Source organism: Durio zibethinus, chromosome 5 (assembly GCF_047325235.1).
Source record: "Durio zibethinus cultivar Kanyao isolate XHJ-2024 chromosome 5, ASM4732523v1, whole genome shotgun sequence".
Lineage (NCBI taxonomy): Eukaryota > Viridiplantae > Streptophyta > Magnoliopsida > Malvales > Malvaceae > Durio > Durio zibethinus.
Window position 1 is genome coordinate 3,802,113 of NC_143166.1, and position 13,597 is coordinate 3,815,709.

Sequence of the window (13,597 nt, forward strand, 5' to 3'; positions counted from 1 at the left end):
TTTAATAGTTGAATTTTATATGGTTGGAAAGCTCTTTGAGTCTACTTTCTAATAGATCAAACAAAATAAAAATTCAAATTTTCTAAGAAAAGATTTTAAATTTTTACTAGACACACTGCAGTTATCCAGAAAATTGCACAATGTGTAGATTTGAAAATTCACTATAATTCGTATATAGTGAATTAGGTGATGAACTTTACATGGATAGAAAGCTCTTTAAGTCTAGTTTCCAAATCGTCAAACAGTTTATATTTGGATTTATATATCTCAAGTTATGGTCAAATTAGTTAGTAGAGTACAAAACAGGAAACAACTACCCAGCAGCTGACAGGATCGATCCCCTCATAGAAGGGATCGATCGGTTCTTAATTTTACGATGTAAATTGGTTCAAAACATGAATCAATCGATCTCCTCATGGAAGAGATCGATCAGTTTTGGGCGTGGGCACTCCAACAGCTATTTTTTTTCATCATTCCAACGGGTATTTCTTCACTCCAAGCTTCCTCAACAGCTACTTCTTCAATTTCTTTATAAATTGAGCACTCCAACACACCAAGAAGTTTGATGAATTAAGAGAACAAGAGCCAATAAGCCACATTTTCATTCTTTTAAAGAATCAAGAGTTTTTAGAGCTTTAAAGTCCATATCTTTGTATTTATTGTATCCAATTTTTATTTGTTATTCATTCATCATTTTCTTGTACTTAAACTTAGCAAACACTTAGCCTTAGAGAGGTTGTTCTATTGTTTGCAAAACTACCTTTGATATACAAGGGTGAAAGAGAACAAGAGGTGAGGTATCCTCTTGAGAGCTTTGTAGTGAGATTTGGTAAAATACTATAAAGGGTAGAAGTTTCTATCTTAAGCCTTAGAAAGAAAAAAGATAGGTTGTATTTTGAATTCAAGAATAGTGGATTGAAGCTTTGGTGTGGACAACCAAGAAGAAAGGATGTAGGTGCCTTATGGAAAAGAATCGAACATCTATAAATCATTGTATTTGATTTCTCTATCCCTATCTCCTTACAATTTATTGTTGTTTATATTTGATTTTAAATTCATTAATTATTATTATTTGCATTATATTTTTATCAAAAGTGCTTATTGTTTTAATTTTCATTCAACTATATTGAAATCATTTGTTTGGGAAGAATTTGGAGAAATCTAATTCACCCTCATCTTGGATCATCATCTAACCTATAAAGCTAACAGTTTCAATGCCTCTTTTACCATCTCTCTTGCCTTACATACCTCTTTATAAATTTAGGTTGTTAAGTGCTCAATATACTCATGTTTTCTTAGATTTTTCTTTTTACCACATCATACTTGGTAAGATAACTCTCTATGCTCTCTAACCAATGTAGTAATATAATCTTCTTGTTCATTCAACATTTGTCTCAACCTACTTAAATAATTGTTTAACATGTTATTTTTTATCTGTACTTGGTTACTTTCTTCTTCTAATTCAGTATATTCTTACTTCAATCACTCATTCTCTTCAGTTAGCTCAATAATTGTTATCTTTTTGGCCTTTACCCTTACACATAACCTTTTATGTTCTTGGTGTAGCTTCACTAGGTCTTCAACAGTTGTATCACATTCTCTAACGGTCTTACAAACTTTAGCTTCATGTTTTTTAGCTCTATCTTTCCACTGATCTTTTTCTTCTTGAAACTTCTGAATCTCTTACTTTAGCCTATCCTTTTTTACCTTGAATTCCTTCATTACAAGTTCCAATTCTGGTGGTATCTTTTTAGGCTTTCCTCATGTTGGCGGTTGAAAGCTTTCATAAGTGAATACCATTTTCTGTCTTTGTCTTGCTCTCCAAACCAAGTATCTCTGAGTGGCCTTATTAGTGAACAGTCCAGGACTCATTCTACGGGGGTTTTTTCATGCTTTAATCACCTCATTCATCCTTTGAAATGCTTTTGGCTCACTATAAGAAAAATTTGATTGATGAAGCTTATGCATTATGGGAATGAACTGTTCTACCCCACACTGCCTCTTCACTAAAAGTGGCGCATAATTTATTGCTCCCCATAAACCCAAAAGTGGGACCACAATGTTATCTTCACACTGCTATAGCATATATTCATGATTCATCCATATGACCAACTATCTTACTTTGGCATTTGTCAGTTTTTATAAGAAAGCTACCCACTCTTTTTTAGACTTTTATTCTGACTTTCACTTTCGTAAAATTTCTTGATCAGAGCTCGATTACGGACATAAAGCTTCGATAAGGCACATTTTCTCCATTCGAAGTGGCTTTTTATCCATAAGTACAATAATTGTATGCACCCTATAAAATGCCCTATATTTCGATAATAGTAATTCAAAGATCTAACAATCTCTAATAATATTATCGTTAAAAGATTACAGCCATTGATCATACTTTCGAAGAAGTTAATCACTGCTATTTTAATATAACCCAAAACCTTTGAAAATATCACCATTCTATATAAGGCTAAGGCAAATACGTTTAAACCCCTTTTTTCGTCGACATGTTGCACTAAAAAATCATGAAAAAACTTTCAAGGTAGGCAAACCTATTTTTGTTTCTTCTTTGTATAAGAATCCACAATCTCTTTGTCTATCCCCATGAGATGGGTCAAATTCTTATGAAATTTTGATTTGTGTTTTTTGACATATATCTTGTTAGGAGCCTTAAGGTGCAGATCTAACAAAGTCGAATATTCTTCAATGGTTGGTATCATATCAACTTCATTGAAGATGAAACACTTGTATATAGGATTTCAAAATTGTATTGCAGCTCTAATTAGTTGATTGTCGACATTTACTGTAAGAATGTGTGCTATATGCCCATGTCTCTAGCAAAAATCTTCTTATCTTGATGGACTCATCTTTTTTCATATATCAACCAAATCTTCTAGATTATTTTATTTGAGGATGATAGATGTCTCTTGAGACAAAGTAGAAGCATGGTCGATTGGTAAACAATTCTTTTTCTTTAGTTGAATCTTTTTTTATTGGACTTTTACTTCGTTGGGTAACTCACAAGGAGTTAATACAAACGAAGAGCAAACTAGTTGTTCTATGGAGTCCATGAAAAACTCATTGTTGAAGACCATCTTTCTGGCAAATATTCTTCATGCAACTTTATGATATGAGTATAGATCATGCAAACATGAATAAGAGAAAAGGTTAGTACATCAAATAAAGAGGAATAAATAAATAAATAACTAAATAAATTAAAATGTCACACATAATAAGAAGAATGAATCCTATACTTTTGGTCAATTCTAAAAGGAAGGAGATGGCTCTATCTATAGGTTAGACATCTCTAAGGTCCACTATATGTGGTTCGAGGTTAAAGTTTAAAGGTTTAAAAATTGCTCCTTACATCATTGTTCATTATAAACTAGTAAGACACCCTAATCTTTACCCATTATAGACTACAAGTGAAAAAGATTCAATTTGAGTGGGAGTATTTTGCTAGCTACTGTGGAGGCATTAAAACCTCACAAAAGTAATAGGTACTTCACTCCTTCATAGAGGGACGAAGCTCGGGTATAAAGCTTATGTTATGCACATGCATATGAATGACAGAATTAACGAAGTAAATAAATATGAATGAATAAAAAATCTATATAAAAGGTTCAATTTTATTAGGCTTTTGGATAACACAAATTTATTTGCTGGCTTGACTCTCAGTTGTCCCCAATGGAGTCACCAAACTATCATAACATATAGATCTGACGATCTATCGCTACATATTGACTTTAAGAGTCGCCACCAATCTTTTTTGTTTAGGTGCAATTGGCCACTTAGGGAATCTATCTTTCGAAGGAACACCTAAGCTTGATTAAGGGTCTCTAAAAGAATAAGTTCGGGTCTATTAACCAAAATAGGGTTCAAGAGTTCAATTACGAGTGAGGAAGGTTATAGCACCCTTATAACGCCCATCGAAAAATGGTACCAGCTTAATTTCATGTTATCCAATAAGCCTTAAAAATTTTACTAAGTAATTAATTATTAAAAATTATTCTTAATTAACTCCAATACTTTTAGCAAAAAATTAAAAAAAATTCTCTCACCTCAAGAGTATACAAAAAAAAAATATTGTTTCACTTGCAGAGACTCTATTGTCGGATTATTTAACATTAAAAATTTTTTAAGAAAAAAAAGAAAAAAAAAGAAATAAAATAAAATAAAATAAAGAATAGTTATTCAACTTTTGATATAAATCATTTTTTTTTTCATTTTAAAAATGAACTCATTGCTCTTGTACAAGAAAAATTGATACTTTCAACTTTTTCTTAAAAAAATCTTTTAAAAAATTTTATTTTTTAGAAATTTTATTTTTAAAAAAAATTGATACTTTCAACTTTTCTTTAAAAATATCTTTTAGAAAATTTTATTTTTTAGAAATTTTATTTTTAAGAAAAATTGATACTTTCAACTTTTTCTCAAAAATATTTTTTAAAAATTTTTATTTTTTAGAAATTTTATTTTTAAGGAAAATTGATACTTTCAACTTTTCTCCAAAAATACTTTTAAAAATTTTTATTTTCAAGAAAAATTGATACTTTCAACTTTCCCTCAAAAATATTTTTTAAAATTTTATTTTCAAGAAAAATTGATACTTTCAACTTTTCTCAAAAAATATATTTTTTTATTTTATGTTCAAAGGAAATTGATACATTCAACTTTCTTTCAAAAATATTTTGTTTAAAAATTTTATTTTCAAAAAAAATTGATACTTTCAACTTTTCCTCAAAAATATTTTTTTGAGAATTTTTATTTTAGGAAAATCATTGAAAAAAAAGAACAAAAATAAAATAAAATGAAAAATAAAAAAAATTAAGGAATACCAAATAATTCTAATAATAATAATAATAAATAAAATAAAATAAAATAAAATAAAAAAACCTTGAAACGGCTCGGTTCGACAGCTCGGCACCAGACACAGAAGCGGCTAAGAGGGGTGGCTTAAGTGGTTCGGCTCGACTCAGGTTGGCTTGAATATCGGCTGGCATACGGGTTTGCGAATTGGGTCGAGTCACCCATTCACAAAATGCACAGATCCTAGGTTTATTAATGCCCAAAACGACATCATTTTATGATACTATAAAAGGCTAATTTCGGCCTTTTTTCAACAGAGTTCTCTTCTCCCCTCTCTCTACTCCCTTTTACTCTCTTTTTTTCTCTCTCTAAGTTTCCCAAGAATACCGGTGGAAGCTCATCGGATTCTAGAAAATATGACCGAAATCTAGGTTGTTTATCGGAAGTTCACCAGAAAGTTTGTTGGTTTCTGGAAATGTTATGCCGAAAACTGGGTAACTGGTCGACAAATTCAACTGGTGTCAAAAAAGTCACCGAAAAATTTAAACTTCGTCAAAAATTCAACCGAAATCTGAAATTTTCAAAAATTTCTCAGAAAAAAATCACCAAAAAAAATCCTAAAAATCTTAAGATTGCTTCTAAACCTTATTTACGCCCTTTTTGTTTTTCGTTGCTCTCTGTGTGTTCTTTGTCCCTCTATTCTGTGTTCTAACATCTATTTATAGGGATTGATTAAAAAAGTTTCTAATCAATCTTAATTCCATATGAGATTGAGATTTAATATTTGAATCCAATTTAAACTCTATCGACCCTCAGATTTATGACAAAAAAATTTCTTCTAGAACAAAAATCATATATAAAAATAATAATAATTAAAACAAAATTAATATCAAATAAACTAAAAAATAATAATAAATAAATAAATAAATATGAGTTTTATTTGAATCAAATCTAATTAATCTGAGTCTGGACCAAATTAAATATCTATAAAGAGAATTTTCCTTGCACATGCATGTTTCTTTGGTATATAAAAAGAGAGGATTTCGTGTACAGCCTATACAGTTGAAGAAAAGTCAACTTTGCAGGTCACACTTTAACATTTATTGGATAATCAGAAAGTCTAATTTGGAATGCGCCATGTTGCACGCACATGATTAATGGATCAAAAAGAAATGTCTAATAATTGAAGTTTGATAGATATAAATATGTGGGATACCAATCAAACCAATAAATTAAACATGATCAAGTGCGAGCTAGCATGCAAAAATGTTAATAAAAATGCATGAAAATCATGGGCATATAAGTGATTTGAGGTGGGATTTCTTTATAATTTGTGTTATTTCTTCTATTTCTAAGGAAGATTTTCTTTTCTTTTTTTGGAAAAAAAATTGAAAATGAACTTTGAATCCAAAGTTGAAAGAGGTCAAGAGTCCATTTTAGGTCTTGGGACTGCATATGAATTTTGTGGGACTGGAATTTTGTATGATTTAATCTTAAAAATTACATCAAATATTGCAGGAAAAAAAGTCGTTCGATTCTTTGCCAGTTGAAATATGTACACATTAGGTCACAATCGGTAAGCATGATGGGTGAGAGATGGCTGTCAATTTAATATATAATCGTAATTCAGTTGCTTCACTTTTGAACAAATGCTCATGGAATACCATAAAATCAAACAAACAGTTGTCACTATCCCCAGGAGACTACTCCTTTTTATCAGGAAAAATACAAAAATTCCATGGGCAGGTGATGGACATGTATGGTGGATGGTGGTCACACACAGCTCGGACTAAGCCATTCTCAGCCCCCCAATTCAAAGGGTAGGAAACCTTACACCCTTTACACTACTCATGATGTCATGTTCCATTGCCATTCATTATAGCTAAGGATTCTTCCTTTGCCCAGCTTCTTCTTGTGAAAAAAAAAATCCCATTATTTCTTCTAATTTTCTCAATCTCTCTTTCCACTTTTGTGTTTGTTGGCATCCTCTTTTCATTATTGGTTATTCTTCGAGAGGTTTTCTTTCTTTTTTTTGTTTTGCTTCCCTAATGTCAATAAGAACACTATGATAATGCCTGAGTTAAAGACTCGTGGGACGTTTGAAGGAATGGTCTAATGGGACAAACTGATCAAACAAACAAAAACAGATGACAAACGGGACAAAAGGATAGGCAACCGGAAAACTGCAACAAACAGGATAAGATTTAAAAAAACCCATCGTACGTCTCTTTTTTTTTTTTTTGCTTTGAGGATAAAATATCAGGAATTTGGCAGCAATTTTTGAAATATGAAATCAGAAATCCAATGCGTTTTACGATAAGATGCTTATTGGCTTTGAAGGTCTTAATAAACTGTACTATATCATTTCTTAAGATACAAAAATTTCGAGATTTATAATTGGTGACTTACATTTCAATCATAACTAACACCTAAAGACCAAGAACTTAGAAATAAACCACTTGAAGTGACAGGGAGGAGTAGATTGATCATCACCTCTTCCTTGATTTATGCAAAGAAGAACATGTTAATTAGTAATTAGGACTTTTGGTTTATGAATTCGGTTTGTGAAATAGAATTTGATATGTAAAACTTTTTATAGCAATGACGAATTTGAGAGTACATTGTTCAGTTCCTTTTATGAGAATCTCTGCTTTAAACAAGAGGTCATGACATTGAGATACTGTGCTAGTTCCTTGGAGTTGGCAAGAAGGGATGGGTCACTCAAAAGAGCCTTGCCTTCCGGATCACGTCATAAAAAAATGTAAAACAATTTCTCATCAAGGTAAATTGAGACAGAATTTTGTTGGGTAATATATTTACTTTGAACTGAAACCTAACCTACGTAGAATTTGTATATTAATCTAGTGAGAAGAGGACTGGGGTAGGTGGACTTAATCGTGAAGAAAGGCAAGGAAAAGGAGGGGACAAGAAGTTGGAAAAATGGAATCTCCAACGGAAGAGATTGTTATTTGTTGGTGAGAAAGGCCACCGTCCCATTTTCTTAAAGCACCTTCCACCCTTTTTCTAGGCACAAGCTGGTCAACTTCCCTACTGATACAAAATTAATTTTAACTCCCAAGCATTGCTTTTGGACCTTTTTTAATACAGCATTTAAAATACTTGAGTCAAATTCACTGATGATCCATAAGTTTTTTTATCAGTTTCATCAATTTTATTTATGATCAATCACATATAAGACCCAGCCCAAAATTTTAATTAAGACTTAAACTGCGATCATTCCAAAATTTTGATCTTATTACCTGAAGGCAAACCAGTTTTAATTTGGCTTCTAATTGGCTTTAGTTAGAAATATTTTTTGATCCAAAGGCAAACTGATCATTTCTTTATTATAAATTATTAGCAAATAATCATGAGTATTTTTAATTTTTGAGTCAATTTGATATGTTAAACTGATATGATATATAGTATTACATCAATTTGATCACAGTATCAACTTATCCTATGAGTTTCTTACATTTTATCTGTAAATAAAATCATTCAAATATTATTTATTTAATTTGTTATCTCTTACTTTTTTACTTTTTTTTTTTTCTATTTTTCATAACCAAAATTTGATTTGAACGTCAGAATATAAATATAAAAAACATTTCTTATCTTTGTTTTTAACCACTTTCTTTCTTATAATTTCAAGATTTGGTCCCTCAACTTTAAACTTGGCACTAACAACTCCGTTTGAGAGATGAGATATAGGCTGTAAAAGTGTGTGTTGTCCACGTGAAAATATTAAAGGAAAAATAAGGGCTGATAGCAATTGCAAGCCCAATGTGTTTGATCACAGATGAATGGGCTTTTGGGTAGTGATGTTTAGTGGGCAGAAAATAACCATTTAGTTGACTCATGTTTCACATTTTAGGTGTAATGAAACAAAAACACAACCACCAAACATGCAATTCTGATAAAGCAGATACAAGGAAATCAATTTCGTAAAGGACAGTCCATTCGCATTAAAAATAAAGTAGGTTCGAATGGGTTGAAGTTGTATTTTAGTGGGATACATTTTGCATGAATCAGTTCTTTGACTTGTATTTGCATTTAACTTTTTGGTCTTTAGTTAAAGGAAATGAAATATTGTACTAATTCATTGTCAATTACACATGCTTTTATAAATTCAAAAAAAAAAAAAACCCATGTTTTTATCTTTATTTGATGAAGTAATGTGGTTAGAAGATAATCCCTCTTGCTTGATTTGCATGGTTTCAGGCTTTTTAGTGAATTTTTTCCATAAAAAAAATTAAAAAACAAAACAAGTAAAATTGATCAAAATGCGAAAAAATTTGCTCAACCATATAATTATTAACTATTGACCTAAAAAAAACAAGTACAATTATGAACTAATTTATTTGGATTTGATCATTAACATTAATAACTCGAGCTTTTTCAATCCAAGATCGTAAAGAATCTGAGCTCGTATTAACCCAAATTATAATATTATAATGATAGAAAAATACCATGAAATTTGTTCGGCACACCATGAAATTGAAAGTGAAATTGCTGAATAATGAGATCATGGAACACCAGATTCGGAAAATGAGAAACTTTTCCGACAGGAAATTACTAATAAAACCATAAGAAAAAACAATAGAAAAAGGTTAAATTGATCGGTTCGCTTGAAAACTCCAGCTCCTTTTTGTAACTAAGACACTGTTCTTTGTTAGCTCCACTAAAAAATCCACCCATCATGTCTCCCTTCAAAACCACCTTTATTTTTCTAATCATCATCGTTTTGATAGGCGTAGTCGCCGGAAAGACCCACGTCATCAATTTCCGATGGCAAAACCTCTACCCAGAAGGCATGGCCTGGGACCCATCTGCCCAGCACTTCATCGTGGGCTCTCTAAACCAGCGTACAATCCACTCCGTTTCTGATGCAGGCGTTGTCGAAACTCTAATTTCCGACCCAACCCTTCCAGAAAACGTCACCGTTGTAGGCCTCGCAGTTGATTCCATCAAAAAACGCCTCCTCGCTTGCCTCCACTCCATTTCGCCTCTCCCTCCTTTCGACGCCCTCGTCGCCTACGATCTCCGCACCCGCCGCCGCCTCTTCCTCTCCCTCCTCCCCTCCGACCCCGATTCCTCCTTCTCCTCCACCAGTCGCAGGCGGGACGTCGCGAACGACGTTGCTGTCGACTTCAAAGGCAACGCCTATGTCACTAATTCGGTCGGGAACTTCATCTGGAAAGTCAACGAAAATGGAGAGGCATCGATCTTTTCTAGATCTCCGTTATTTAGCCGTTACCCTTCTGTTATGGATCAAAACCACCCGTTTAACGATTGCGGGCTCAACGGAATCGCTTACGTCAGCAAGGGTTATTTATTGGTGGTACAATCCAATACGGGCAAGATGTTTAAGGTCGATGCGGACGATGGGAGAGCCAGGTTAGTTTTGCTGAACAAGGATTTGGTCATGCCAGATGGAATTGCGATACGGAGAGACGGCGTCGTTCTGGTTGTTTCCACGCAAAAGCTGTGGTTTTTGAAGAGCGATGATAGTTGGGGGGAAGGTGTGGTGTATGACGAAACTGCCCTTGATGTGGAAGGCTTTGCTACCTCGGTTGTAGTGGGGGAGGAAGGTAGGGTGTATGTGTTATATGGGCATGTCCTGGAGGGTATAATGGGGAAAGGGGAAGGAAGGGAGAGGTTTGAGATCGTGGAGGTGAGGTCTGAGAAAGAGAGTAGTGGGGAACATGTTTGGGTTTTTGTTTTGGTTGGGTTTGGTTTGGCTTATTTCTCATTTTGGAGGTTTCAAATGAGGCAGCTTGTTAAAAACATGGACAAAAAAACCAATTAACTGCTTGCCTCTCTCTTGTAATTTTGTTATTCGTATATGTACGAGAGTTTCAAGGCTTATATTTCAATGAGATTAAAAATAATAATAATAATTATTATAATTATAATTAAAAAAATTATTATAATTACGATTAAATAAAAATTTTATATCAAATAAATTTTATTAAAATTAATATTTAAATTTAATTAATGATATAATAAATTTAATTGCATCTTACCTCGAATGTAGTGAAATCCAAATCTGGGTTCAGTCTCCCTGGCTGTACTAATTCCTTTCATGTTTTGAACGAACCGTGGACAGAAATGAAGTTGGGTTTTGTTTGATGGTTCAAACTTTGTATATACATCGCGCCCAGCGCCAAATTTTCCATCACAAAAATCCGAAATTCTCGTTTGGTACTGCTGGAGCTGGACTAGCCGCATACACATTCATTTATTTTCCAGGAAATGTCTTTCATTCAATCAGGCGTTAAGGGCTACTCTTCATGTAATGACCCATAATTTCAATGTATTAAGTGACATTTTACTTCTAGATTAGCTTAAGTAAATTGACAACATGAACGAACCTGTTACTGAGAACATCACAAAGCATCATTTGAAGAAGGGATATTCTTAAGGGTTGCTATTGCTTCCACCAATGGTCAAACTGTGCCTTCTGGAGGTGGCAGTGGCAAAGTTGGAGATTTTTTCTCCTTTGGTGACGGTTTTGTTGGAGACTCCATCCCATTCTCAGTTTTTGGCTTAGCTAGCCCAACCTTCTCCCTAAGCTCCTGAAGCTTCTCCATGATCTTTTTCCTCACTTTGGGTCTACTAAGACGAGCTTCGGCTGGTTTTGGAAGAAGGGTAAGACCAAGAACTTCAGCGGTTAAACACTGCATCATATCTCTTCGAGAAACAGCCAAATATTTTGTTGTCAATGATTTATGTCCTATCTCACACTTCACCTGCAAAAGAGACAGAATGTGTTTGGAGGTGTGTCCAACTGATGTCAAGAACTAGATGTAGATCTTTCCCTTTTCCCTTATGCCAAATGCATGCTGTTAGTTATCTTTTAGTATTTTCCAGATAAGTTAGAAGAAAATGATTTCACAAGATTCACTCTAGTTCTCCAAAACTTGAATCCAAGCAGAATTCTCAAGTCTGCATTCAGCAACAACTTTAGAAGTTCTAAAACTTACCTACATTGGCCGAAACCTATCAACAAACCTGGATTTTTTGACTGAATAAAGTAAAGTAATGTTAATTTTCAGCAGCTCTCAATAGTTGTAAAAACCTTACAAAACTGTCAAATTCAATATTTTTTATCATATGTTTATAGCTGAGAATTCAGGCATACCGTAATCAATTATAGAAACGATCAACAGCAATAACATGTATGCATTGAGAAACAAATATCCGAAATCAACCACAAAAATAGTCCATCAACTGCACTCTGTAAAATTTACAAGTTCTCTAAGTAATTTATCTAAGCATATGACATCCCTTTGTCGCTACACTTCTCAAACCAAAGTTAATAGCTTCCCAAAGAAAATTTATAGAAGAAAAGAAGCCATAATGCTGTTAATAGACAGATTTTGCAGTAAAACTTTAAGATGAGTAAATACACATTTCGTATGATCCACCACTTATCAAGATGACCATTCAAATTAGACAAAATATACTGATATCTCCCCCTTTCTAGTGTTCACAAGCATAAGCCCAACCAATTTCTTCAACAGAAAAATTGAAAGAAACATGAAAATAGAAATGATGACGAATAAGGAGATCAAAAGAACTGGAATTCATTGAGCACAGATTCAAACAAGAAACCAGAACACTGAAAATGCCAATCCAAATAGTAGTTTCTGACATCATACAGGCTCACCTTCAATGTGATATTTGCAGGTCACACCATATTATGAGCATCAAATACTTAAACAAAGTAGCTGTCAACTTTAAATTGTGATCGACCCACAACAATTACTGATAACCATAATTTTTGAAAATTTTCGGCTAATTTTATTCATCTACAATATGATATCCCATATGCCACATAACGCATCTTTGACTATAGCCATCTTGGTTATTAGACACAACAATCATGTTTTAAGCTTCATGTAACATACAACATCAAGCTTCGAATAATTATGAGACTGATAGACAGATGAATAGACGCTACAGTGAATAAGACAGAAACATTAAACTCATTTCATAGATGACAAAGACATTCCTAATTTTCAAAGGAAATGCAATCTAAGATGAGAAGATTCTGACTAACTAGTCATAACCCAATATATATATATATATATATATATATATATATATATATAGCAAGTCAATCCTAATTGGTTCAGCTACCACTTTAGATCTAAAGCATCCAATTAACCCATAAGAAAATGGTTATACAATGATTTCACGAACTTGGATTCATAACTAAAGAAAGCAACAGACAATTGTAACTAGGCAAATGTGAATTCTAGCCAAAACCCATCAATGATCACATTTCTGTCCTAATAACTTCATTAAATTGTAAGTATAAAAAGGGTTAGAAAAAAAGGAGGGGGTGCATTGAGTCATTGACCATCAGCCTAGAAACTGGATATTTAGAAAGATCTTCAATTTAAACTAAAGTTTTTCACTTTTATTTTTATATTTGAACTCTGTTCCTCTCCATTTAGCTAGTAGCTAAAACGTCAATAGATTTAAAGCAAACGTTTCTGAGCAACAAACCTGAAGAGGAACAATAGCCGTCTTTATCTTTCTAGCAACCATAACTGATCTTTTGATGGTTTGTAAGGGTCCTTTTTCTACTGCAGGGGTAAGAGGGCTTCTCATCGTCTTCAAGTTCGAGGCTGCCATCTGTCTTTAGTATGTCCTACTGGCGGAGGAGCACCGTCGTCACTTCGGCTTTGATCTAGAGTCTACTATGAAGTATTGAGTCAAAGATGCACATGGTGGCGAAAAATGTGACGTTTGGCAAAATTTATTTAGGTGAGGCCACCGTGGG

General features: G+C 33.1%; 2 protein-coding genes across 2 annotated transcripts; one reads left to right on the top strand and one right to left on the bottom strand.

Moving 5' to 3' along the window:
• Positions 1 to 9,204: 9,204 nt before the first annotated feature.
• LOC111282111 (uncharacterized) lies at positions 9,205 to 10,671 on the top strand. The gene has a single exon (XM_022870061.2). It carries the CDS (start codon positions 9,503 to 9,505, stop codon positions 10,610 to 10,612), a length of 1,110 nt encoding a protein of 369 aa, XP_022725796.2. The 5' UTR covers positions 9,205 to 9,502; the 3' UTR covers positions 10,613 to 10,671.
• A 372-nt stretch (positions 10,672 to 11,043) lies between these two features.
• Positions 11,044 to 13,529, bottom strand: LOC111282259 (uncharacterized). Its single transcript, XM_022870266.2, has 2 exons — positions 13,321 to 13,529; positions 11,044 to 11,555 (listed from the first exon to the last, which is right to left on the bottom strand). Exons 1-2 carry the CDS (start codon positions 13,447 to 13,449, stop codon positions 11,253 to 11,255), a joined length of 432 nt encoding a protein of 143 aa, XP_022726001.2. The 5' UTR covers positions 13,450 to 13,529; the 3' UTR covers positions 11,044 to 11,252.
• Positions 13,530 to 13,597: the final 68 nt, after the last annotated feature.

Coding starts and splice junctions, on each gene's coding strand:
- LOC111282111 (XM_022870061.2), top strand. CDS start 9,503: ATGTCTCCCTTCAAAACCACCTTTATTTTTCTAATCATCATCGTTTTG.
- LOC111282259 (XM_022870266.2), bottom strand. CDS start 13,449: ATGGCAGCCTCGAACTTGAAGACGATGAGAAGCCCTCTTACCCCTGCA. Junction 11,556..13,320: donor CGGCTATTGTTCCTCTTCAG/GTTTGTTGCTCA, acceptor TCTCTTTTGCAG/GTGAAGTGTGAGATAGGACA.